General features: G+C 36.1%; 3 protein-coding genes across 10 annotated transcripts; 2 read left to right on the forward strand and 1 right to left on the reverse strand.

Annotated features, from left to right (window-relative positions):
• Positions 1 to 499: 499 nt before the first annotated feature.
• Positions 500 to 8,258, forward strand: LOC127786682 (calcineurin B-like protein 10). 7 transcript variants are annotated; one of them, XM_052314251.1, is made up of 9 exons: positions 500 to 640; positions 718 to 892; positions 975 to 1,057; positions 2,064 to 2,123; positions 5,040 to 5,148; positions 5,235 to 5,287; positions 7,118 to 7,198; positions 7,291 to 7,403; positions 7,649 to 8,258. In XM_052314251.1, exons 1-9 carry the CDS (start codon positions 617 to 619, stop codon positions 7,701 to 7,703), a joined length of 753 nt encoding a protein of 250 aa, XP_052170211.1. In that variant the 5' UTR covers positions 500 to 616; the 3' UTR covers positions 7,704 to 8,258. The 7 variants fall into 7 exon arrangements, 2 of the variants coding, with proteins under 2 accessions (XP_052170211.1, XP_052170212.1); XR_008020037.1 differs by having other exon boundaries at positions 602 to 640; positions 7,317 to 7,403; positions 7,649 to 7,710; XR_008020038.1 differs by lacking the exon at positions 7,649 to 8,258 and adding an exon at positions 5,655 to 5,728 and having other exon boundaries at positions 602 to 640; positions 7,291 to 7,353.
• A 727-nt stretch (positions 8,259 to 8,985) lies between these two features.
• On the forward strand, positions 8,986 to 11,810 carry LOC127786681 (uncharacterized). 2 transcript variants are annotated; one of them, XM_052314250.1, is made up of 6 exons: positions 8,986 to 9,207; positions 9,908 to 9,985; positions 10,069 to 10,133; positions 10,238 to 10,717; positions 10,799 to 10,889; positions 11,378 to 11,810. In XM_052314250.1, exons 1-6 carry the CDS (start codon positions 9,106 to 9,108, stop codon positions 11,462 to 11,464), a joined length of 903 nt encoding a protein of 300 aa, XP_052170210.1. In that variant the 5' UTR covers positions 8,986 to 9,105; the 3' UTR covers positions 11,465 to 11,810. The 2 variants fall into 2 exon arrangements, with proteins under 2 accessions (XP_052170210.1, XP_052170209.1); XM_052314249.1 differs by having other exon boundaries at positions 9,915 to 9,985.
• Positions 11,811 to 13,197: 1,387 nt separating this feature from the next.
• On the reverse strand, positions 13,198 to 25,334 carry LOC127786867 (probable serine/threonine-protein kinase SIS8). The gene is made up of 13 exons (XM_052314578.1): positions 24,734 to 25,334; positions 23,902 to 24,342; positions 21,859 to 21,962; positions 16,986 to 18,076; positions 16,249 to 16,289; positions 16,032 to 16,100; positions 15,834 to 15,934; positions 15,172 to 15,250; positions 14,983 to 15,081; positions 14,769 to 14,837; positions 14,544 to 14,593; positions 14,262 to 14,438; positions 13,198 to 14,000 (listed from the first exon to the last, which is right to left on the reverse strand). Exons 1-13 carry the CDS (start codon positions 25,145 to 25,147, stop codon positions 13,895 to 13,897), a joined length of 2,841 nt encoding a protein of 946 aa, XP_052170538.1. The 5' UTR covers positions 25,148 to 25,334; the 3' UTR covers positions 13,198 to 13,894.
• Between the last annotated feature and the right edge of the window lie 935 nt (positions 25,335 to 26,269).

The following is a 26,269-nucleotide window of genomic DNA, read 5'->3' on the forward strand; positions in this document are numbered from 1 at the left end:
TAATTATTTGGAGATCACTTTTCTTTCATGATTTAAAAATAAATTAGAAACTAATTTATTTGTATTATTTAAAAATGAATTAAATTTCGTTTCGGTTATGAATTGATTCACTTTTACACTTATTTAGAGATAAATTAAAATTTTACTTGAATTTAAAGATTAATAATTATATTTTCTTATTTTTTTTCTCAAATTGATTATTAATCGGTGCTACTTTCCTTCACTTGTAAGTTTGATAATTTTTTAAATTAATTTATAATAATAAAAAAATATATATACGATTATTTAAAATTAATTGAGATATTTTAATTAACTTTTAAATAAAATTACTTTCAACCTACGTGCACTACCGGTTTTGCAGCCCCAGTTCATTATTAGAGATATTTAGAATATTTTATAATTCAATCTAAGTATTAAAATTGATTTCTTATTTTAATATTAACATTGCCCTTTATACTATCGAGCTCTTATTTTTTTTCATATAAATTTAGATGTTTTACCCAAACTAATATTAAGGAGAGTTTTCTGTGAGAAAATTTATTGGCAATAATGCAGCGTTTGCCCGTTCGGTGAAAAGAAGAAGAAGCTGGCAAGTTTCCACCACCGAGGTTCGGCCATGGATTCCACCAACTCCTCCTTGGTAACCACAAACTAGCACAAATCCCTTTCCCATACCGAATATCTATTTAATTTCTTTCATCTCTTATTTATGGACAGGGATCCAGATCTCTCAACATCGGCGAGAAGCTCTGCGCCGCAGCGATACCTTTCCTCGCCGTAATCGAGGCCCTAGTCTTCACCATCGCCGGTTGCTTCGAGTACAAACAACCCGCCCCCAAGAGATACCGGTTAGGATTCCGGGATCTCTCTCGCCTCGCCGCTGAATCTCGATGTGATTTTGCTCTCTATTCCCCACTTTTGCTTCACCGTTTCTTGTTTCGGTCATGGGCAATATTTTTGTTCTGTTGGTGCAGTTACTGTGAATGAAGTCGAGGCATTGTATGAGCTGTTTAAGAAGCTAAGTAGTTCGATCGTTGACGATGGTTTCATTCACAAGGTGTGCTTCGATTTTGAACCGTGCTGGAGCTTCTGGTTTACTTTTTGATTGTGTTAATTTTTCTTTTCTTCTTTTTCTGATCCCTTCTTTAAGCAAGGTACTAATGTAGATTTTTTTTTTTTTTAACTCTTGTTCCAAGTCGTGCTACTTCGTGCACGACTTGGGGGAAATGTTTAGGGAAGAACTTATGACGGATTGCCATTTGGCCTTTTGCTGAAGCTATTTTTAGGAACGTCCCTTCTCATGTAAACTCAGGAGCATGTATGTTGATTTCTGAGATTGGTGAAATTTTAAATTTTGCATACGATCCAATGGGAACAGTTTCAGAACAGTTTTCATGTTGAGTGTTGGAAAATCTTTTGTTCTGCTTGGGGGGGGGGGGGGGGGGGGGAAGGGTTTTAACAATACCACAATAGTTGTACTCCAAAGTCTTTTTCTTGTTGGGAAAATAAAAAACTGTTTCTTTGATGTCGTAGAATGACTTTGAACACAAAATTTAATGGAGAAGCTACTGTAATGTTATAGATTATTATTACCATTGTTACATCACACACCCAAAACTTTGGCAGGAATGCATGCAGCAAGTGTTTCACTGATATTTAATCAGTTTCATCTGAAAATCCATTTGTAAGCTGGCTTTTACTCATCAGCTCAGGCAGCCACCGTAAAAATGTTAAGAAAGAAAGAAGAGTTAAGAAAGAGATAAGTTGAGAATTCCCTTATTGTGAAAATCATCATCTTATCAGATTTAAAACAACTAATTTTATGAACATCTATTATTGCATTAAACACACTTCTTTTTTGCCTATGCATCTAAGATGTTAAGAAAGAAGTAGAGTTAAGAAAGAGATAAGGTGAAAATTCCTATGTTGTGAAAATCAACATGTTATCAAATTAAAAACAACTAATTTTATGAACATCTATTATTGCATTAAACACATTTCCTTTTTGCCTATGCACCTAAGGATGATCCTAACTTTTTTGGTTGATGTTATTATTCTTGCAGGAAGAACTTCAGTTGGCACTGTTCAAAAAGCCATATGGAGAGAATCTTTTTGTAGATCGGGTAAAAAGAATCAAATTATCTCCTATTAATTAATTAGATAAACATATATAAGATTTAGTTTCATGCCTAAATCTTTTGGAATTTTATAAACACACTTATCTGGAATTTTTGTAGAGATCTACAAATTTTTGCTGGGAAACCTAGGTCTTTGAATATTAATCTTGTTTTATGCCAAATACATTGATAATAGAAGCTATTTAGTCACTGAACCATGTGATGAAATGTCTAAAGATAAAACAGAAGAATTTGCATATGGTATTCATAGACTTAGAAACATGTATCATCAAGCAAAATTGTGTGTTAGAACTTGTGGAAGAGATACTGAAACTTTCATACTTACAATTAGGCTCTAGCAAGGATATGCACAAATTCCTCATCTAATTGCTCTTGTTATGGCTTACCTCACAAGGTACATTCAAGAAGAGGTATTTTGCATGTATTATATGTAGATAGTATTGTTTTAATAGATAAGACACAAGAAGATGTGGAAAGTAAGTTCAAATTATGGAGGGACACTTTAGAATCCAAAGGGATTCAACTTGAATAAATTGAAAATTGAACATGTGGAATATAAGTTTAGTAAAAATAAAGCGTGGATGATATCATCCTGGACCTTGAAGGATAGAGTTATTTTTCAGGAAATATTAGATTAATTATTTAGAAAGAAAGGGATATCAAGTGGGCTTTTGAGCTAAGGTGCAACATTGTCTCTGTGGTATGGATTTGGATCTAAGAAGGCCTTGACTGAAGATTTTGTTTCTGCAACTTTAACAGAGGGTGTTGTTTTAAGCAATGGTTATTTTTTTGTCAATTAATCTTTAACAATGATTGTCATCGTCACCATACGACACAAGAGTGTTATCTTCTCCACATGATGTCGAGCTTTGCTATCACCATAAGGTATTGTCGTCATACACCAGAGAGTGTCTTTGTTAACCTATGACTTGGAGTGTTGTTGATTCCAAGTGACTTTGAGTGTTACCATCACCACATGGCGCCTTCAAACGTCAGTTTGGCCACACAACTCATAGTGTCACCATATATATGAATCATGAAAATCTTGAGACCACACTCCAACAATGATACCAAAATTCACCTTCCTTATCTAGAAATTTTTAATGTCTTCTTCTAGGCTATAAACCCCACATAGCCAACTTTAGACATCCAAGCCCAAACACCACTTGTCACAGATTTCTAGAATTAAAACAAATTTCCTAATATATGCTGCATTGCTCGTCACAATCATAGCAACTAATCCTTGCTTTCTATTATGAATTCCAGCCATGAGATGATCAGGTAAATACCATATCTTGGTAATGACCCTTCTTGTCTAACCATGATTAAATGAATGGCTCTGTTGAAAGTAGAAATGGTCAAACAATCCAAAGTTCAAATTGTATATTTCTTAGGAATTGTACTATGGTAGAGGGCGAGCTTGGTAGCAATAGTAATATTGCTCCTTCATGATTGAAAGGTCACAGGTTTGAATTGTGTAAACAGCCTTTTTGCCAAACAAGGGTAGAGCTTCATAAAAAGACGACCTTTCCTTGTGGTCTTTTTCCAAGCGAGAAGAAATCTACCTTTGTGTGATTCTTGTTGAAGCATATACTTGGGGGGTAGGTGCATGGCAGACAGTTTTAAAGCAGACTCCCCATTCATTAGATAGAGAAGATCATCAATTCCAAGAGCTCTGTTCGAATTGGTATATCATTGAGAACATGTAGAATTCTTAGCAGTTACCTTCTATGATAATGTAGTATAAATTGCCACACGCAGGTGTAGAAATGTGACCTGAAATTAAAGGAAATCACAAGATGTTATCTATTCCTAGTGCAGACTACATATAAGATCCAACAAAGGTATTGACTGCCAATCAGTAATGAGTGACCCAATATCCTGTAATTGCTCAAATTCTTAATTTATCAAAATGTCTCTTATTACCTGAAAAAAAAAAAACTACTTAATTTGTCTAGCAATGTCCTTCCCCTATGAATTACATAAAAGTTAAAAATAATATAAACTATTTTTGCATGTATCCAAGTATTACTCCATGTCAAATTTTAGAGCACCTCTGCTTTACATTTGTCTGTGTCAAGATGTTGAGATTATCATTGTTAGAATACATATGCTTTCAAAGCAGCATTTAGGGAAAATATATTGCAACCTTTTCTTTACTGTTTTGAGAAAGAGACAAAAAAGTTGAATATTTTATTCATGTGTATTAGGTATATATACACTCTACTAGGTACAACTTAAGAAGCACTATGTACGAGTCTAAGCATGTACAATACTATAAAGCTAACATTTACAAACTGTTTGCCTTCTGTTCTGGGTGCATCATTGAGGACCATGCAATTTTTTATTAGACAGATCAAATTAGGAGTTATGTAGAATATATTAACCTCATGTTATTGACAAATATTAAGCAGTGCTGCAGTGAATCCAGAAACTTTCTATTTAATCTAAATTCCTTCTACCATACAATGACAAAAATCAGAAAGTGTTATTTTCCATTTTGTTTGATTTACTATGAAAATATCTTCATTCATGCCCGTTGTGGTGGCACTGACATTACGTTAAATATTTTGCTAAACACACAGAATGTAGATATTCCCATGTCTTTCATGATTGAAGCACAGTTTATTTTGTTCACCAAGTTTCCTGTTATGGCAGCAGACTGATGTTACATTAAACTCTATTTGTTAACTTATAGAGAATATTGATATTATTCTCATGTTTTTCATGACAGAAGCATTATTATTTGTCTCTTTTTTATGAATACATATTAACACGAACTGCCTGAAGGGGGCTAACCCTTTACAAAAAGGAAATCAACTGGATTAACAGCATTACTTGGAGAACAGTCTTTACTTGGTTTATTCTCTAAATTAGCTATTGGATTGTTTTTTTTATTAGGTTTTCGATCTATTTGATGAGAAGAAAAATGGCGTCATTGAATTTGAGGAATTTATCCATGCACTAACTGTTTTCCATCCCTGCTCACCTGTGGAAGACAAAATAGATTGTAAGGGGGCCAGTCACAACTTTCAGCTTATAATTAATGCATTGATTATTTTAACCTCTTAATGTTACATTTCTTATGTCCTGCAGTTGCATTTAGGCTTTATGATTTGAGGCAAACCGGATTTATTGAGCGAGAAGAAGTATGTATGCACTATAAATTTGAGCAATTATTGTCAAACTTAGTGTCAGAAGATTATTTGCTCTAAGAAACATGTATGCTAATTTTTGGGGGCTTTTTAACTCTTTTAACTTGCTTTGTTGGGCTGATTGTGAGCTGTGTAAATGAAGTTGCTGCAACATAAGATATCACTTAAATGAATATTTCCCTTCTCTCTCAAAGATGATCCCCTATGTCCACATGAGATATGACAGATATGACTTAAAATCTCCCCATCTATGGTTAGATCAACTGCACTCACGCAAAATGTTTGATTCCCATGCATTATGACACCTCCTTCCTAATCAATGGTTGCCTGAATTTATTTATCATGAACTTGTGAATCTCAGGAACACGTTCAAATTCTCCAGTATTTGCAAATATGTGCATGACTAGACAGACATAATGGTTTCAACTGGAAGTGGTATGTAATTGTTGCCAGGATTTTGCCAAGGCAGTCAACTGATCATATGTGCTTCAATTGCATGGAACATGTACTCTAGTAGAAAAAAAGTTTCAATTACTTGGAATGCATTCACTCTAGCAGAAAATTTACTTTTGTCTCATTTCTTGTAGATACACCTTGGTGTATTCGAGAGAGTTAGAGACGAGAGAAGTGACATTATAGAGCATAGCATAGCAAGTCTTAATCCACTAGGGGGACTGGTTACATGAGTTCTAGTTCATCACTCATTTCTATCTATGACATATATCTTCTCAAGGCCCTTGTAATTCATATCTTAGCCAAGAGTCTTCCACCAAATTTTTATTGATCTTCCTCTATCTCTTTGGTTAGAAACTTGTTTCATTTCATCCGGTCTCTCCAACTGAGCATCTGTTGATCTTCTTTTCACATGATCAAACTATCTTAGTCATGTTCTACAGATCTTATCTTTAAGGATAATTACAGAAACATACATAAGGTTTGCCATAATATTCACTTTCAATAAAACGTTGTGTTAACTTTAAATAAACTTAAAACATATATAAGTAAGAAAAAAAAAATCATTTGAAGGGTTTTAGGTATATAAAACTAACCTTCATAGTTGACTTTTTGATACCCAAATCCCTAATCTCACTTTTTTTTTTTATTTGCAGCTTTACCAACATTTTTATTTACCATTGAGAAGTGTATTGACTATTTTTGCATAATTTTTCTCCATGAAGATCTAAGACCTTAGATAGGTCTTTGTTTAGTTAAAAATGGTTTATCTAGGTTTTTGTAAAGTTAACAGTAAATTTAATGGAAAGTGAATATTTTGGACAACCTCAGGTATATTTATGTAATTGTCACTGTCTTCAACTGGAGTTGCTCTAACTTATTCTTGGTAATCTCATTTGAATTTTATCTATTCTTGTATGTATGCACATCCATCTTAACTTATATTTGCACTTGTTAGTGGTTTATTGCTTAACATTCAATGCGATACAACAATGCTAGTCTTATAGCCATCTTATAGAATTTTCCTTTTAGCTTTACCAGAAGAAGTTACATTTGAAAGGGGGAAGAAGGGGTGGGGGGAAGCAAATCTAGCCTTTAAGGTTTATTCTAGCTGCCAAGTCCACAGTGGCATTAAAGCTTGATTTGTTGTTATAAAGGTTTTATTCCTACTGTATTCTTAAGTGTTGCTTGGCATTCTGTTGTTTCTAAATTTGTGTGTGGGTTAAAATAATATTTTCTTTGTCAATGCCTGTTTAAGGATGTACTTTCTCTTTTTGATTTGATGGTCTTTTTTACCTTTTTCATCATATAAAACTATGGACATCCTTAAAACTTCATTCACAGAATTATGTAAACTGCTCCTGTTCTTAGGTGAAGCAAATGGTGATTGCAATAATGATAGAATCTGATCTGAAGCTACCTGATGAACTTCTGGAACTTATTATTGACAAGGTCAGTGATTGTTTGATTTGGAGTAATTGTCATTGGAGTTTTTGAGTCTTTATGGAGTGGATTATAATCAATACAATTATATCCTTCCACAGACGTTCATTGATGCTGATGCTGACAGGGATGGTAAAATCAACAAAGAAGAATGGAAGTCTTTTGTTCTGCGAAACCCTGTCATCCTAAAGAACATGACTCTTCATTATTTGAAGTATGTAACTCCTATATTTTTGTATCATCTTTTACGATATTTGTTGATTTCCAAATTTGTGACATCCTTACATTCTCCAAATCTCTGACCTCTCTCCAAGAAAGAAAAGGGAAAGAATGTCCGTTCATAGCTCCTCTTTAATGAGATTGTCAGAGTGCTAGAACCAGAGGGGTTCACAGCATCTATTAGACCGATTTGGCTTCTTTCTTTGCACTTAACTACGCTTTGTTCATATCATCTTCCAGGGATGTGACGACAACGTTTCCAAGTTTTGTTTTCAACACTGAGGTTGAAGACTAAAGATGTTGGCGTGTTGACTTGTGTCTGAATCTTGAAGTTGAGGGTCGGGTCTGGTATTGTTGGGTTGGGTTCAGCTTTGCCGTCTGTTGGGAATTCTAGGCGATGTGGCAAAGGTGCTGATTGTTCAAGCAAGTTCCAAACAAATAGCAGCGAAGCCTTGGTGTCTACAAAATCTCTCATTAAATTGTAAAGGTATCCAAATTGGGAATCATTGTTTGTAGAGGCATTTAGGAGGAAAGAAAATGGGGTCGGCTGGGTTTAAATTTATGCCAGAGCCCAGAAAAAAGTTCAATAGTGGTGCCCTTCTTGATATTTTTGGATTTCCTTCTTATTTTACTTTCTTCTTCTATTGTGGGGGGATTATAATCAGCTATTAGGGTTGTAACTTTCGCCTGTATATCACACTTGAAAAGTTGCTTAGATGCTTCTTAAGATTTTGAATTTGCATTGGCAGTTAAATATTGTTCTCCTTGTTGGAAATGCAGAAAACTGATGGCTGAAGCCTTATGATGATAATATGAAAATTTTCTTGGGAAATGGTTGAAGTTGGAACTATATGCAAGAATGTACACTGGCACAATACTCAATTGTTCTCAATAAGTTCTATTTGTACACTAAACTCTATTTAACTTGTATCTTTCCTAGAATTTTCTTATCAATTTTTTGTTTAATCTTGATAAAGACTTAGTTTCATTCTATTAATTATTCTCACATAAGTTTGTATTCATGCGCTGGTCATGCGCCTAAACCAACCATTAAAAAGAAGGTTGCATGCATGGTAGTAGATTAATTAATAGGGCAAATTGTCTCATATTTCAAGTGATTTGAATCATTCACAAAGATGTAAAAATATCTTTAAAAATCTCTATTAGTCTCTTTTATTTGCTTAGACAACTATCCACCAAGTTAATAATTTAAATAAATTGTTTTTATTATTGTTAAATTTGAATTATGACAAAATTAAATTTAACTCATTAAGGGATAGATATTTGTGAAAATGATCAAAACAATAATGGGCTTGGGTAAGCAAAACAATGGGAATTCAATGAAGATTTTGATTCAATGGAGTTGCCTTTGAAAATAAATTAAAAAAAAAACTATTTAAATTCTTTCAGGGGCTGTACTGTATTATTATAAAATTATTGAACTATATACATTATACTCTTGATTAAAAAGTGTTCTCTCTCTCTCTCTCTCTCTCTCTCTCTCTATGAAGCCGTATGTTAATTGTTAAACATATTTTATAAAAATACATAAAATAGTAAATAGGAATCAGATTCTCCATTTGTCTTCTTTCTTCCTGCAACTGTAATTGTCCGTATCAATCTAAACGGGGAGAGAGAGAGAGAGAGAGAGAGAGCAATGGCGGACAAGCCTAGCAGATCACTGGTAGTGTACGGAGATGGCTTGGCCTCTTTCATCAACGAATCGCATTCCCATCTCCATGCCCTCGCATCTCGAGCTTCCTGTGGCTTCTTGTCCCTCCCCAATTCCCCTCCTTCAGGTTCTCTATCTCCATCCACACAATTCCATATGTCTATGTTTATCATCTGCTTTATCATTCTTATTATTCATCTCTGCCTGTATTCTTTTAAATTCTCAATATATTAATGGGTATGAGTTATATCCGTGCGCTACAATTGGTGTGGATCTCGTTTTTCGCTTGGCAGAAGAAATTGTCTCACTGTCATCTACTATTTGATCCTTGTTAGGGATAAGGGTTATAAGACTGAATGTGGATCCAACTTTTAAAGTTACTGTTTGAGATCGGAAGAGGAGAATTGATCACTCTCCCTTCGAACCCATTCTTCCTGGTGTAAATTCTTTTTCATCACGGGTTCTTTGAACGAAAAAGGCATTATTTGATGGATTGGATTAATTGAAGCATGGCCATATAACCAATATTGGATGTGGTTCATGTGTTAATTTGACCTAAGAAACATTTGAACTAGGGGAAATTTTGTGGTGAAGAACTTTTTAATCTGTTCACTAAATCTGTTAAGAACCCTTTATTTTACATTTCATACACTTTAATTTGACCTCTTAGATGATATGTGTCGACTTTCCTTTTCAACTACAAGAAGGTTAAGCATGTATGTGCAAACCACAACACGGGATATAATATAATGCCCCCTTCTTTTTAATAGTTATCAGATGCTTTTACCTGTCTCATATACTGTATTTGGGATTTACTTGGATCTTAGATTGCAGAGAGTGAAGAGGCAAGAATAGTCAGAGAATTCGCAGAACTGTTGGATGCATCTGAGGCATATCATAGTATGGTGAGATCTTGCATTATTGGCATTATATAAGGAATAATTAGATGGTGGAATATAAAATTATGGCTGTCTGCTGATTTTTTCAGAGTGGGGAAGATGCTGCTGAAATAGAATGTCAGAAGAAATCTCCAATGCCCACCATTTCAGAGAGGTTACTATTGTCTATGGTCCTTGGTGTTCTTTCAAAGATTACAATTGTGATGTTGTATGTACCTCTCTATGGATCGTGCCAATGATTGTGTTTATTAACTTCAGGTTCATGGGAATGCGATCTGCGGTAGTTACAAACAACACAACCTTGAAATCATTGGGGGATAAATTGGGCTTCACTACATTGCAATTGAGTGACATAATTGACAACTGCGGTCCTAATGCAGATTCACGACTTGATATTGTGGCCTCTGGCTTGCTGAAGTTGCTGGGGTTTCAAGGGAAGACCTTAGAGACAAGCCCGTTTGATTTAGTTTTCATCCACATTGGAGAAGGCAAGAAGGATGGACAGAAAAATGCAGAATATGTCAATGGTTTGGTTGGTCAAATCATGCACCTAGAGGAACAGGAATCTGAAATCAGTTCTCGTTTGCATCTATCTGTTGTGCTCAGTTATGGGCCAGTATCGGAGGGTGAGCCTGATTTGTCTGTTATTTGTAAAAATGAAAATAACTCTGATCTTTCTCTGTTATTCCCTCGTCAAAGTTATGCTGTAGAAGGACGAAATGTGCGGGATAACCTTAGGTAATTGGAAGTTTGAAACTGAATATATATCTGCTAGTTCTTGACATGCATTACGGAGGCAGCTGATTTTTTATTTAACAGGTACCATGGTCCGATGCTAATTGCCCAATGGCAGAATGGTGTGACCCGCAAAGATATGGCGGGGACATTTTCTTTTAAAGATTTTAAAGAGGTACACATTGGCATGATTAATTTTCTGAATCTTTTACTTTAGATTGAACTTTAAGTTTCCTTAACTGATCCCAGTATATGCACGTTAATATGTGATTTTTTTCCAACTGTCTCTTCTTTGCGGCTTTCGCTGATGCTTATATATTATGACAAGCACCAATAGTTGATTGCTACAGAGACATGCATATACTATACTATAGGTAGCAATAACCTGTGTAACGCTCCTCGGATCAAACATGAATTCTAGAGAAAAAAGAAAAAAAGGACTTGATATGTCGTTATTGTTCAAGTATTGGCCATCTCTATCCTTATTGTTTTGCATATAACGACAACATCCAGGAGTCCAAGGAAATTGTTGTTTGACTAACAGAATATGTAGGATATAATTTGTAAGCTCGAATATGGGACGGTTGCATTAGTGTATGAGTATATCAAAGCTTGAGCAAGTACTTAAAAGTTTTACAATAAGTGATTGCTTTTTTGATGCAGCATAGCGGAATCCTCACAATACCAGCAGACAGGTTTATACATGAAGTAGCCTTTAAGCTGTGGAAGGCCCCCAAGTACGGAGCATGAGGTAGATTTTCTTGAAATCTAGAAGCAGAATACGAATCTCTTGGCCAATCCAAAAACCGAAGCTAGTGTAGTGGACCATTATGGGTTAATGGGCTCTATCTCTTTACTACCATTTAGTAAGTTTTGTTAAGGCATCATCAGAACCTTTTGTAGGAACTGTCAACTTATTAAGTTATTGCTATATTTCCTTGCTCCTTGGAGGAGGCTCCTCCGGTGAGCTCTTCTTGCTTTCCAATCCTTCCCCTTTTATATTCTGTTCATTTGATAGACTGATATTGGCAACATTTCACTTGCTTCCAATCTGAGTAATCACAAGATGTAAAAAGGGTAAAGATCATTATCTGTGCCCTATGCGATTCATATTTCCATGAGTATAGACTCTTTGCATCTGTGCGCTTTTTATCTTTATGAATTAACAGTGTTTGGGAGGGGGGTATGCAATGAAAACGAATAGAATGACGATCGAATGAAAGAGGGTGGGTTTTCTTCATATTTGGCATGGATGGAAAGTGGTTTCTTCCATTTTCATCCACAGCACTAGTTTCTCCAGTAATATTACATTCATCTTTTCATTAAAAAAGTAAAATGATTGTGTGTTGTTTAATTAATATATTTTTATTCCATTACTTTCCAAATAAGGAAAAATATTTTTCATTACTACATGTATCCCTCCCTCGAATAATGAAAAATTATTTTACATTTTATTCTATTCTTTTTCATTCCACTCGTTCCATCTCATTCTATTGCTAAATCTCACAAACGGAGCATTGTCATTGAGAGAGAACTTGAGGACCCTTGTAAGCACCTACCTATACGCTGATCTTCTTCCTCATGAGCAGACAGATTCTCTCATATTGGTTTATCCCTCGCCCTCCTCAGCTATGGCAATAGCCTACAGTTATATAAGTTTTTATATTGAATGATGTAGCTCGAATTAATGAAGAAGTTGAAATTGCGGTTTTTTCTTTTTAGCAAAATAGATTGTACCTCTCTTACTACTATTTTTAAAGGTATATTCATTCTTTTAAACATAATGATAGAATATATGCCCTTTATAATTTTGTTCCATAAGGACATTTTTCTTTATATGGTATTTATCTCAAATTTATGATTATAAAAAAAAAAAGTTTACGGAAATTCAGAGATGCCCTCCAGCTTAATACAAATATTTTTTACATGTTTAACAAAATTGAAAGAATCTATAATATTTAATATTGTTGTGCTGTCACAACACTCAAACTATACAATCTTTTTCCGATAACTTTTGCTAAAAAGTAGACTTAAAAGCTCTACCAACAATTTTCTTTTTCAAAAGCTAGTGGTCTTATTATTATTATTATTTTGAAGATCTTGTGAAACTAGCAAAAGACTAAAATGTCTTTAAAATATAAAATTTTCAAATAAGCTCCTCTTGTAAGGCTTATAAGTCCAGTTATTATGTGAATTCTAACTCCCTAAGCAATTTTTACTCTATGGCCTATAGCCAACATACACCACCAAGAAAAACAGATAGATGGCACGGCAACCAATGAAAACGTCTACACACACAAAGCACTGCTACAAGTCAGATCATTCGGGCATATCATATATATAAATATATATATATATATATAGAGAGAGAGAGAGAGAGAGAGAGAGGGGGGGGGGAGGGCCACCACTCGACCCCATACTTTCCGATGTTGTTGCTGCAACTGTGGAAGGCGACTCATTCATTCAATTAAAGAACAGAAAAATGATGAAAAAGGTTTCTTATTCATTCTTTTTTTCTTTCTTTTTTTTTGGTTTCTGTTTGTTTGCAAGACAGCCTGCAGAGATCGAATGTTTACAATTAAGAAGCCCAATTGCCTCTACAAAAGAACCTCCGCAGACAAATACAACATTTTTCTTTTTTTGTTTATCCTTTTCTTTTTCTTTTTGGGGAAGACTGCCATCACATATAGACACTTAAAATTTACCACCAATAGCTGCTACTGCAGAACATAAAAAGACTTTCTTTTCCCCCACTTTTCCTCTGGATTCTCTTACAGAGGGATTCCTTCATCTGTTATCTCTTCTTTTCTTTCCTTTCTTTTTTTGGTTTTTTTGTTTCTCCTTTCATATTTATTCTAAATTAATTATTCATTTGACTGCTGGATACATAATAAGCGATTTTACCTACTTCTTCGACTGCCAAATGGGTATCATCCCCAATCCAATCCCGGCACTTGCATTGCAGCCACATGATGAGTTGGAGGATGCCCACTCTTGATTTAGAATTGGCTGTGCTGACCCCCTTTCCCTTTGAATGAGAACCAACACTTCCCAATCCAATCCAACTTCCTCTTTGTGTTTCTTTACACCTATTGAGCTTCTGCAACTAAAACAAACAAACTTCCCCCGTTTGGGCTCTCTCTCTTCGGCTACCGATGCAGCACTCTGCTGCTTATTGTTTTAGTTTGAAGGAGTTGGAGTTCCCCCAACAGCCGGTCGCTGAAGATGCTGAAGACGCCTCAGACGGGAAATGAGTTCTCCAAAACTTGGCCGTGATTCTGGATCACTGTAAAATAGGAAAAAAAAAAAAACTGAAATTCATTAGAATGAAACATATGATTCATTATCACCGCCGAGCTTCCATCTACTAACAAATTAATATCGTTGTTATGAGAAATTCCAAGATTTCACATCAACTTAGGATTATGCAACTATTTTTCTCTAATGTTGGGCCCCTAGACACCCAGGATCATAAGAAAAAACTACAAGCTTGAAAAGCTATAAGGATGCCCAACAGTCCCATAACCCTACAAGGTAGAAAACTTACGGATGCCAACAATCAGTTATTATCTGTGCAGCTGTTGGATCGATGTTTTCTGGAATGGCAAGGTGTCTATTCTGGAACCCAACAGCTCCAACTACCTGCATCGAGTTCATCCCACTCCATGGCACCCGTAAAGTTGCCAACTCCCATAATATCACACCAAAGCTGTACACGTCACACCTGGGAACCATTCCATATTGTGTTACCAGCAGCACTTGAATGAAACATTAAAAACGAGTTACATTTCTAGCAGGACTTCAAAGTCAAATGAAAAAATTTCCTTACTTCTCATTGGCTGGCTCATTCCTGAGGACTTCAGGTGCCATCCACTCAGGCTGCAGTTCAGTGACATATCATCAGAGCAATTGATACTTTATTCCAATACAAGCTCTCTCTCTCTCAACCCCCACCCAAAATTTCTACAGTTCCTCTGTTGGGAGGGGTAGATGCGCACCCTAAAGAGGAAAACATAAAAATTGAACAGAATGCATTATCTATTAAACCCATTACCGTTCCAGCAGTAGACTGTGATGATAGAAACGTATGGTGCTTCAGGCGCGACAAGCCAAAATCACAGACCTGCAGAAAAGAATATTGGGAAAGTTCCAAAAGACATCAATAATAATAAAAGTTATACTTATTTTTCTAGGTAAACATAGGTACATTAAGAATCTATCAGGAAGAAACTGAAAAATTTAGATGGCATGTTTCAATTTCAGCAAACCTTAACAACCCAGTTTTTATCAACAAGAAGGTTTGGAGTCTTAAGATCTCGATGCACAATTGTAGGATGGCTGACGTGCAAATAATTCATTCCCTTAGCCTGCAAGTTAAGAAACAGGTAGCAATCTTACTAACAAGTTCTGAACCAGATGATAGAAATAAAAGGGTAATAAAATTCTCCAACTCATACCACATCTAAAGCCATTCGCATTCTCCTCTTTTCATCAAGTTGATTATTGGGACGATGAAGTAGCTTAAACAAGCTTCCCCTGCATATAAATAGACAGGATTAAGAATTAGCAGATATAAATCAACAGACTAATGATCAAGCCTACTTCAATTTCCGTATCTGCAAGCCATGTGGTTTAAGTCATCTGTATAAATGTTCATATTTAACTATGTTGCCCTTTGACTCTCCCAAAACCATTTTTGCCATATTTCAAATAAAAGTAGTCATTTCACTCCACATTTGATTAGCCTCTCCTTCTACAGTCCAATCTGTTGTCACACTTTTTCCTTGAAAATGGTTTTGTCTCAACCTTTCAAATCCACCATCTAATTCATGGGTTTCATTTTGCTAATTTTTTTTTGCCTCTATTTTTCATATGGATGTCCATGACCAGAGCTTTATGTTGAGTGGTCAGGCATTCTCCCAGAATAAGTTTACAACCCTTGCAACATAAGTACTCGTCTTGTCTCATAAGAAAATAGTCTGTTTGGGTGGTTGATGTGCAATTTTTACATGTGACTAACTGTTCATCCCGTTTTCTAAACCTCATGTTAGCTAAGGATGTCTCAGCACAAATTACTAAAACAATAAATTCTTATTGCTAACTAGAAGTAGACATCAACCTCGGAAGATACTCTGTCAGTATAGAAAGATTTGGTGGCCGAGTGACCGCTGCCATGAAAAGAACAACATTAGGATGTCTCAACCTCAACATAATTTCAACCTGCACATAGCAACCACCAGGAGTCCATTTACTTTTGAAAAAAAAAAAACACTATTCAGAGACTAAAGAGCATATGACAAGATCTCAAATTTCATACTTCGCATTTGAACTGAGCAAGTGCATCGCCTGATATATCTTGGTCCATGAACTTCTTCACAGCAACTTCCTGCCACAGGATAACATTTGTATCTCATTAACAGAAGTAAGGTCATATAAATTAGACAAACGATTAGAAGTCATATTCTAGAATTCATACAAGCCAATAATGGCAATAGATCACAATGATTGATCAGTCTATCAAGAACACAACTTACAGTGCCATTCCAATCTGCGCGATAAACCTCTCCAGATGATCCTGCAAAGTAGGAAGTACAAGGAATTCAATAAACAAGCAAATAACAGAATGTAAATGCAATGATCTTATATACCCAAATTTGGACAGAAGAAGAAACCAGAACCTCAATTTAATTACATGAAAAGATCAGTTCTGTCTCTTGTAGGTCAAATTAGGGGGAGCAAAAAAAAGTAAGCTGCAACAATGGTAAGGACTGAAATCTTTGGTAGGTTACAGTAGCATTAAAATTTCAAAAAGATGCCTGAATTTAAGCCAAAACTAACTAAAGAGAAAATATAGCCTATTTATCACAAACTTCAGCCACATTTTTTTCTTTTGAACTTCAGCCAAAAAAGGACCAGATATACCAGTAAATTCAGGAATTTCTGACGAAGGAATAATAAAATTGAAAAAAGAAATGCATATCAAACAGTTTCCCCACTCAGACTCAGCTGAAAAAGATAAAAAGAAAATGAAAGGGGAAAATATAGTCAACTACATATGTTCAATTAAGAAAATGTAGAGCAATGCAGAGGGTTCAAAAATACAAGTATAAATGATTTCTCAACACCTTCACTTTGAAGCTTGTAGAACACAAATATACAACTGCAATGTAGAAGATGAGAAAGAGCTAATCTGCAAGAATCCTTTTTCAACTATACCAGCAATAATTCCTAACCATAAACAAGTGAACAGATTAGGAGCATAGATTCTTACCAATTCCAATGCGTTCCCCTATCTGTAGATCCTCCCATGAAATTTCCCAGCCTGAAACATCACCTAATGATGGGTTAATCCTCTCATTCTGGGTGTTGAAAGCAAGTGGGGACCCACCATTTGTTGTTTCCATCAATCTGTCAAAAGATACTTTAGCCGTTTCAATGTTACCAAGAGAGGGCCTGGTAGATTCTTCAGATTCTTCCCCATATGAAGCCCTTACAACCATTCTGGATGGATCAATGGGAGCTAGTTCTAAACCAGCATCAGTCTGGTCCATTTCTTTAGTTGTAACAAGCACAAATCCTTCACTTGTACTATCTGAAGATAATGACTGTCCAGAGTTAACTACTACACGAGAAGCTGATTGCAGTTGTTCTTCAACCACATGCTCAGCAGGGTGCTGTTGTTTTCTGTCATAATGGTCATCATCAAAGGGATGTGCCACATGAGAGGGAATGAGAGACTGTTCATTGCTGGACAAGAACATTTCTTGAAAAATTTGATGCCCAGCATCCACTTTTTCCTCATTAAGAAGATTCATTTTTACAAGCATTTCCATATCTCCCAGGATGTAAGGATTCCTATTGGAAAACAAATCTGGAGCTTGCACCGTGTCACTCTCTAGCAAAACCTCATGAAGCTTTTGCGCAAACTCTGGGTTTTTTGATGCACTGATCACGTACTTGGAGACATCTTCAACTTTCATTTTTCGTGCATCTGATGCTTTCCTGCTGGTGCCAGACAAGTCTTCATGTGATTTACATAGTAATGGAAGAAGCTCATTGAAATCATTCTCAAACTTCTTGGTTTGATTTTCCTCATGAAGGTTCTGTACATTGCCTTTTGACTGAATGCCTGAGAAAGATACTTCTACTGAACTTGAAGTACCAACTTTAGCAACTTGGCCAAGATCATGTGAGACTACTCCTGTCCCAATTCCTTTTTCAAGCACCGGACAAAAATCTTTAATAGTTTCAGAACTACTAGTGCCACTCCTTATATTTGAAACAGTGCTTTGAAGATGATCACTGGGTACCTCAGCAGGAATTAGTGTGCCGGGAGCCCCCATAAGATCAATTATGTATTCACTGCACCAAACCAACAATCAGCTCAGAAACTTCTTTCTGAAAGCCTTCCAAAGCCATAACGGTTCCTTCAGGTAAAACAATGATTAACTGAAAGCAAGATGAAAAGGCATATAACCTTCTCCATGAAGATCAAATCTGCTTATCTAACAAGGATATACACATCAAACAACTTGACACCAGGAGGTGTCTGATAGGAGATCAATGACCACTTATAAACAAAAAGATTTCAGCTCTGCAAGAACTATATCAAGCTCACAGGATACTATGATAATCATTTTGTAAATATGTGATACAATGACAATTCCCAAAATACATAATGCTAGAACTCTGCATTATGAACTCATAGGCAATTTTTGCTCAAACCATCAATGCTCACTGAAGGAATTACTGTAATTTGCAGATCCACATTAATGCTGTAACATTAAAAAATAATAAACTCCGGTGCTGCAGATATACTCAAGTTATTTTGGAGAAACAGTTCATAATTTATTAACCAAATACTAGCCAGTGTTTGTTTCACAAATAAGTTTCCAACCATTGTCATCGTCATCCCAAACCCTAATCCTATTAGGTGTATAATGACCATTATTTTTAGTTGAAATATTTACAACTGCAAAATATAGATGTAAAATAAAAAAAAAATACAAGGTTTTGAAACCCAGAAATAGACGTAAAATAAGTTTCAGCACAATGTTTCAAAATACAAGGTAGCAGATTTTGAAATATCAGAAATAGTACCAGGTTTTGAAACCCAGAAAGGCATGTTTTCAAACATGGTGAGACAGAATGTGGAAGCAGGACCTAGGTTTTGAAACCTAGCTTCCTGAAGCTGGAGAACAAAGGAAAGCATTAGAAAGACATCTCATGAAATCTAGCCTCCTGAAAGTAAAAAAAAAAAAAAAATGTCGGGATTTTGTTTGAGGATAAAATTAAAGACAGGTTTTTGGGCCAATGCTTGTTGGATTTTACACATGGTTTTCGTAAATTATTACCTACATTTTGAATGTTTTAGAATGCAAAGAATTGATCATTATGTGGGTTAAACCGCTTAACAAAGAGGAGAGTTTTATGGGATTAAGGTGGTTAATGAAATCTTGATGTTTAAGAGCATAAACTGACTGAACTTGGGGAGTGTTTTAATCCCTAGAGGAGCCTTGAGACGTGCCAAGTGTTGAATGATAGAGTTATACATGTATCATTTTGTGCCAAAATCAAACATAAAGGGGGACAGAAAGGAAGCATAACAGACAAGTTGGAGAGGCAGCTGGTCTCCTGCCAAAGGAGACAATATGCAGCCAGAAGAGGAGATGCGCAGGCAAAAAGACTGGTGAGAAGGTCTCTACCCACCTGATGATTGATACTCAAAAACTAAGTAAAAGGAAGAGAAAGAAGGGGCAAAATGGCCTTGTTCTGTCTAAACTTGAAATACCAAGGTGGAGAGTGACTCTTCCCCATCTTTGCCTTGCTTGAGCCAAGAGAGAGAGGGTTTGAGGGAGTCTTCTGCCTTGAAGTGTTGCGGCCGATTGAGAACTTTAGAGAGGTTCTCAGCCAAGGTAGGGATGAAAATTATTAAGTCTTGGCCTATGAATGACCATATGTGCTTGAGCGGTTGATTCCTAATGATATAATGCTTGTGAATTTAAACCTTGCTGTAGGAACAAGGAGGGAACAGTTTGGGGAATTTTTCTGGCTTTGATCTTGCATTTGGTAAGTTCCACTTCGGTTTCATGTGCATATCATGAATATAGGCATGTCACTGATGATTTGTTGTGCATGTTTTATTATATATATGTCATGCAAGGGGGCATTATGGGCTATGTGCATTGGTCTTAAGGCAAGAATATCCCAGGAGGGGCTACTGTCTTAGAGTTTTCAAATGTGGTTCTCTCAAGACGAGAAGACAGCGGGACTACCATCTTGAGGGACTTGGTTTTGGTTGAATGGTGGAGGTTGGAATGCATTCATGTCTTGTTTGTTGCATGTGGACTTACCGAGCTATTTAGCTCATGCTTGCATTCTCAGCATTTCTCAGATAGCCATGGAAAGAATGAAACTATTGAGGCATAGCAGGATGTTTGTTTAGTTGCATTTTCTTGTTTTGGAGATATGTGATCATTGGGATGTATCGATGCTAACGTTTTTTTTTGTGTAAAGGCTAAATGGAGCTCATGGCACACTTGCACCATTGTGGTCTTGGGTGTGAGCTGGATATTTATGGTTTTGGCAGTTTGGATTTTGATGCATTTTCGGTGATTATGGTTAATCCATTTAGTTAGATGGTTAAAAGCTTAAGGAAAATTATTTTAATCCAACATTGATGAGCAAACTATTTATCAAAAAACAAGGCAAATGATTTTAAAATAATGTTGAGTCTTGACAGTGAAGTATTTCATTAGTTTAGCACACTGTTTTTACATGTTCAGGAATCATGTTTTGGAACATGGGAGCCTAAGTTTTGACGGTTGAAACATGGTGGTTGGGAAATCATTCTTTTAAACAGGCTTTGGAACAAGGAGCTTGGGATTTCAAAACCTGAAGTATTCTGATTGGAGGTTTAGAAACTTGGGACCCTGGGTTTTGAAACACGATGTTCAGATCAATATTTGTGAGCAAGATTCTGAAACCCCTTGCAGGTTTGGAAACCTAGTTCCAAAATTGAGAAAGATGGCTTTCTATGATCCAAAAATAGTGTTAGGACCCTCCCAAAATAAACCAAGATGTTTTTATGAATGATAACCCTCTAATGATTGTAAAGGTTGGGAATGAGTATGAAATGGTACAATATGACAAACAGCACCTATAGTCACCCATAAAAGAGGGCTTGACCGGTCTGGTTCGAAATACATGTCGCTGAATGACAAAGGGAAACCACAGGATTTCCCAAATTAGTGAAGTCCAATATGTGTGAGTTGGTTAGTAAGGGGAAGAATATTAGAAAAAGGAAATTGTTTTCAAGAAAAAAAAATGAAAGGAAAAAGAAATTCCCATATCAATAATTATCAAAGAGGCACTTTACAAGGTTTTTTTTTGGCTATATAAATTCTAGCTATCAAATCATCTTTTGTCTAAAATTCATGATAAGAGGATCAGACAATCTTTATGTTGGTTCACCTTTTTAAAACTTCGTACCAGCTATGAAAGGGAGGAATACCTTCAACACTAGGCACGTTCTTGGTTTGCAGATTCTCATGTGGGGCTTCTAGAAATTAAAGACAATACGATAACCATTCTTACTTCAGCATCACTGTATATGTTGTCTGCTTGGGATATTATGGGTAATGCATTAAGAAGGTCCAATCCATTTATTTTGTGAACATATTTATTGATATTGGAATTTGTCAATCTTAACCTACTATCCATCCTATCTAGGATTACTATATAAGAAGTCCCCACCCAAATTATTTTTTCATACTTTTGATGTGTGACATTTGACTAAATTGAATTGCCAAACTCAGCCCTTTCGGCGGCAGAAAGAAAGGAATATGAAAGCCCCATGAATTATTAATACAATTACTCTAGTTTATCCACCAAACAAACACATCATACCAAGATGTAATGGTAGTAATCATTTGCTATTCCTAAAAGATCAAAAGATAGCTAAATGCATGAGTCAAGATAAATTCTTTCCCTTTTTTTAAAATGAATAAACAAATAGTTTGAAAAGTGTAAAAATGAGATAAAATGCCAATCAAACAAACCATATCCCAAGTTTAACCAGAAACTCCAATTTCTAGGAGAGCTTGCACCAGCATCCTTACTAAGAAATAGTGGGACTTAATTACCTTCCATCATCAAATTTAATTAGGTTCACAGCTCCTTCATCAGTGCCAGTGTAATAGCTTCCTTTGACAAGCATGCAAGGGAGGTTAATCCTATCTGCAAGTACCTAGCACAATAATATAGGATGATTAGGTGGCACACCCAAAAGTAAGACAGAACACGCACTGGAACTGGGGTGTTCAGGTAAAACTATAAAATTTATTTCAGCACTGCATAAAGCAATAAATGAGCTAAAGTTACGCAATTTAAAAAAAAAAAGAAAAAGAATCTGCCTAATCATTTCCATAAGTTTCAAATCATGGTAATAATCTATAGAAATGGATAAACAAACCAACATATTTATCACCCAAAAAAAAAAAAGGAAGGGAACATGAAAAAAGTGAATGGATCTTTGAACTTTTAAAATTTTGTCAACTAGAAATTTTTCTTTGGCTCACAAGTTCATGGAATTTAAAGATATACATCAACTAGAAGTTCAAGGATACTAGAAGTTGGACCCATGGATACTCATTCCATGGATAAGTAATTCATGCTAGTTTAATGAAACGTAAACCATGATAAAGGGAAATGGGTATTCTTTGACAAAGGTGAGAAGGTGACAACTAGTGGAAGATTGTTCATTTTCCTAACTGCTTGGATTGCACACTCAAGCAAAAGAGGGAGGAAGAGAGCTTCCAAAGACTGATCAATGATCATCTTTATAGAAAGTCAAACCTCATAGGTTAATTTTCATCAATGATAAGTGGCTCTTTCTCATTGGTTGGAAAAAAAAAAAAAGGAGATAGGCAATTTGGTGATCAGGTCTATCTTACATCCTATCTGGTATACTATACGAGTAATATGCCTAAACCCAATTTCCTTCTTAAGACCTCTCTCTATGACTGCCGCAAGTACCAGGTTGTGCAAGAAAGAGAAAAAGTTCCAAAACAAACCCTTGATTATAATCGCCAAAACATATGGCATCCAATGTCATGTGCAAAGCTGTCACTTTAGTGACTCATGGTCTAGGTTTTAAACTTGGGAGTGCAACTACAGGTGTTTATTTGTGTCTCAAGAAACCCTAAATTCTAATCTCCAAACCACATGTCCTCCAAAGTCATGAGTCACTTGAGTGCCTTGTAGTCCAACTGTAAGCACTAGCCTAGGTTGCTTTTTGTTTTTCCCTTTCAACACTTGGACTCACCTCAACGATCTATGAAACTGTAGTAGAGTGAAAGTGGAAATGGGAAAATGCACAAGAGAGATGATGGTCAAATGGGAGATCTTTGACTAGGCCCAGCATTGAGTTTTCAACTCAAATTGGGGGCATGGCACACCGAAGTAGAGGTTTTGAGTCTTTTGAAACCCGAGCAATCTGGTCTCTTGGCCACTTTCAAGATGGACTAGTTCACCATGCTTATGGCATATCTATGCTTTTCTCTTCCTTACAACAAAATCAAATAAATGATTACAAAATTCACACAAATATAACTTCTTAGTCACTTTGAATAAAAAAGAGGACACGGATATATGACATGGGAATTTAATTAATGTAGAAAAGAGGCAAATCTTCTTCACTCTTTCTACTAACTCTTAAATAACAGAATTATGGGGGAAATACTTAAACTTCATAAAAATAACGAGAAAAAATAAGCACATCTAACTTATCGGGTGCACTAGTCTTTATCTCATCAGATAGTAGTTAAGAAGAAATGCATTTCAACAACCATTGGTCTCCTATTGCTCATGAAATGAAACAAAACATAAACATAGTAAACACAAAAAAAAAAAAAAAATCATGTAACTTACCATGCAAACAAATTGGTATTTAAGTTTAAGTTATATGCCCTAAACTGCATTTGATAAAATCAGCAGCCTTGTTGCATAATCACATATAGTCAGATTAATAAATTAAATACACGACATTTATTTGATGTATAGAAGAACAAAATAAACCACGTGCCATTCATGTGATGAAGAAAAAAGGCAATGCATATTCACCAATGTAAATGCAAAAACTATCTATCACTTTAATGTTAAAATAAATTATAATGATATCTTACAACCTTAAAGAGCAATGCCCTGTGGCGAGAAAGTCCAACATCAAGATAGCTAAGGGGAAGAATGATACTATTCAGAGAATTACGCAGTTCATGGCTCCTGAATGTCCACTTCTTCATCATTTCTTCTGCATCACAAACTGCACCGCCCATCCGATCAACAACGAGAAGAGCAATTTTTTGGACCAAGTGACTAATAATTGGAACCTGTTCCAATAGCTGGAGTTCCAAAGACATTGCATATACAGTTTCCTCGAGCTGGTGCAGGGCAGGATCAACAGCACGGTCCACTAAAATAACTTCATAATCAACTTTATCTGAAACAGAAATCGCTTGCAGATCTAGCAGAGGCGGGATCTTCCCTTGCATGCCTGAATTTGAAGTAATAGCATAAACGTCGTAAAACCCATCCATCACTTTCTCATCATAATTCAAGAAATTATAACTCTGCACAAATAAATTTGCTCATTCAGTCAAATCCAATCAGAATGACACGATAACTATATTAAACAACTAAGAAGTGAATGCACGAGGCTCCAAAAAAGCAGTAAACCTAAGACTTCAATACTCTGCAAGTGAAGTGGTTGAGACTTCAATTGCAACACAAATATGGGTGTCTTTGTGTATGACAAACAAGAGCGGTAACAGCTACTATATAGCTTATCAATGTGAAGTACAGATCAATATGAAATTGAAATGAGGGCAATTTCTTCTCAACCAAAAAAAGGGCATCTGGAGAGCGAATATTGAGTCAATTCGATCAAATTTGTCAAGAAAATTAAGTAAAGCACGGAAAAATTTCTGAAATTGAGTGGAGAAGGACCGGATTAGAACATACCCAATACCGAAGAGAAAGGGATTCAACGAGGGTTTCGGAAGCCGCACACCCCAAGCTTATCTGCTTGGCGGCCTTGATCTGGGCGGTCTCGGGGTCATCGCGTGCATCGGGATCAGAAACACTGATCGCTAGGGCAAGTTGCATCTGGAATTCCTCTTCAAAGAAGTTGAAATCGACGGAATCGGCCGCCAAATCAGCCGCTCCTGCTCTAGCCAATGCCGGCGCACACGCCGCCAACGAAGAAGAGGAAGCCGAAGCCGAAGCCGAAGCCGGAGTCGGCGAGGTCGTTTGCGGCGGCGGAGGATCGGCCAAAGGACGAGCGTCGGTCGCCAATCGGTGGTGATGGTGGTGGTCGTGGTCGTTGAAACCACCGCCGATGTGAAGCTTTCGCAGCAGATGCTTCATCCTCGACATCGCGGAGCTAGTCGCATCGACAATTGGGCCAAAACTCTCTCTCTCTCTCTCTTAACCTACGCCCACTTCGCCGAAGAAGAATCTCTTAACCTGCGCACCTTCTTCGTCAAGCTACTAGCGCTGGCATTAAGTTAACTGCTCACCCTTCCCTCCAATAGACTCTTCCACACCTAAAACAAAATTGAGTGCACTGTGAACCCTCTTTATTTATAGTGCCTTAGCCAAGGACCCTTATAGTGCACTGCAGGACCATCATCTTTGACGGACCTCACTCGTTCCTCACCGTCCGATGATCATCTTCATCTGGTTCCGTGTCAGGCATGCAGAGTTAACATGGCAATGTGGCAATGGCCGAGCCCGAGCCTAATACTACGTAGTACGTGCCTGCCTGGGTCCGTGTCAAGGTGAGGTATAAATTCTAAATCCGACCCGACCCGAGCCCGAAAATTATTTTTTCAAAAAAATCTTTCAACTATTGAACAAAAACTCTTCCAAATGTACATATTTTCAATTTTTTTTTGTTTTTGTTTAAATGAGGAATAACCTCTTGATATGCACGACAAGGTGCACAGCTCATTTTAACAAATGAGGAATGGAACTAGAGAAATAAATTTAAATTTTACAATAACAAAATCACTAAATAAGTTTTCTTATTTTAGGTCTTGTAACATAATCCATTTAGCGATCTTGGATTGCCCGTGGGTTCGGAATTTTTTTTACTGTTAAAGCATCACTTTATTACACATAATTCTTCAGATTTTTTTTACTGTTAAAGCATCACTTTATTACACATAATTCTCAAAGTGTAATAACGTTAATAATATCTAAATATAAACGTTAACAGAAGAAATATGTTTTGACTTAATTTTTAAAATAAAAACTTTATTATTAGTGAAAATTGGGGTTTTCAAGCTCTAAGATTATAAATTTTTTTAGAGAAGAGAAATACACAAGGTTGGGGGCCAACCTTATCCTAGTCAAGAAAAAGAGGGATTTTTTACACTAACATATATGGGTTCACTTGCTATTGCAATCAGAAAGTCAAGAAACCCAATTTGACCAACTGTGAGGTTCCTCTTGAGATCATAGGAATTTTACATCATAGGTTTTATGAGTTACATT

Source organism: Diospyros lotus, chromosome 12, assembly GCF_014633365.1.
Source record: "Diospyros lotus cultivar Yz01 chromosome 12, ASM1463336v1, whole genome shotgun sequence".
Classification (NCBI taxonomy): Eukaryota; Viridiplantae; Streptophyta; class Magnoliopsida; order Ericales; family Ebenaceae; genus Diospyros; species Diospyros lotus.

What these genes read in the sequence shown, in the direction of transcription:
- LOC127786682 (XM_052314251.1), top strand. Translation starts at nt 617, where the DNA reads ATGGATTCCACCAACTCCTCCTTG. An exon ending in ATTCCACCAACTCCTCCTTG is followed by an intron (nt 641 to 717) that starts GTAACCACAAAC and finishes ATTTATGGACAG; the next exon opens with GGATCCAGATCTCTCAACAT. An exon ending in ATGACTCTTCATTATTTGAA is followed by an intron (nt 7,404 to 7,648) that starts GTATGTAACTCC and finishes ATCATCTTCCAG; the next exon opens with GGATGTGACGACAACGTTTC.
- LOC127786681 (XM_052314249.1), top strand. Translation starts at nt 9,066, where the DNA reads ATGGCGGACAAGCCTAGCAGATCACTGGTAGTGTACGGAGATGGCTTG. An exon ending in CCCCAATTCCCCTCCTTCAG is followed by an intron (nt 9,208 to 9,914) that starts GTTCTCTATCTC and finishes CTTAGATTGCAG; the next exon opens with AGAGTGAAGAGGCAAGAATA. An exon ending in CTGAGGCATATCATAGTATG is followed by an intron (nt 9,986 to 10,068) that starts GTGAGATCTTGC and finishes TGATTTTTTCAG; the next exon opens with AGTGGGGAAGATGCTGCTGA.
- LOC127786867 (XM_052314578.1), bottom strand. Translation starts at nt 25,147, where the DNA reads ATGTCGAGGATGAAGCATCTGCTGCGAAAGCTTCACATCGGCGGTGGT. An exon ending in CCCTTTCTCTTCGGTATTGG is followed by an intron (nt 24,343 to 24,733) that starts GTATGTTCTAAT and finishes TTATTTGTGCAG; the next exon opens with AGTTATAATTTCTTGAATTA. An exon ending in ATAAAAACTGGGTTGTTAAG is followed by an intron (nt 14,838 to 14,982) that starts GTTTGCTGAAAT and finishes TCTTTTCTGCAG; the next exon opens with GTCTGTGATTTTGGCTTGTC.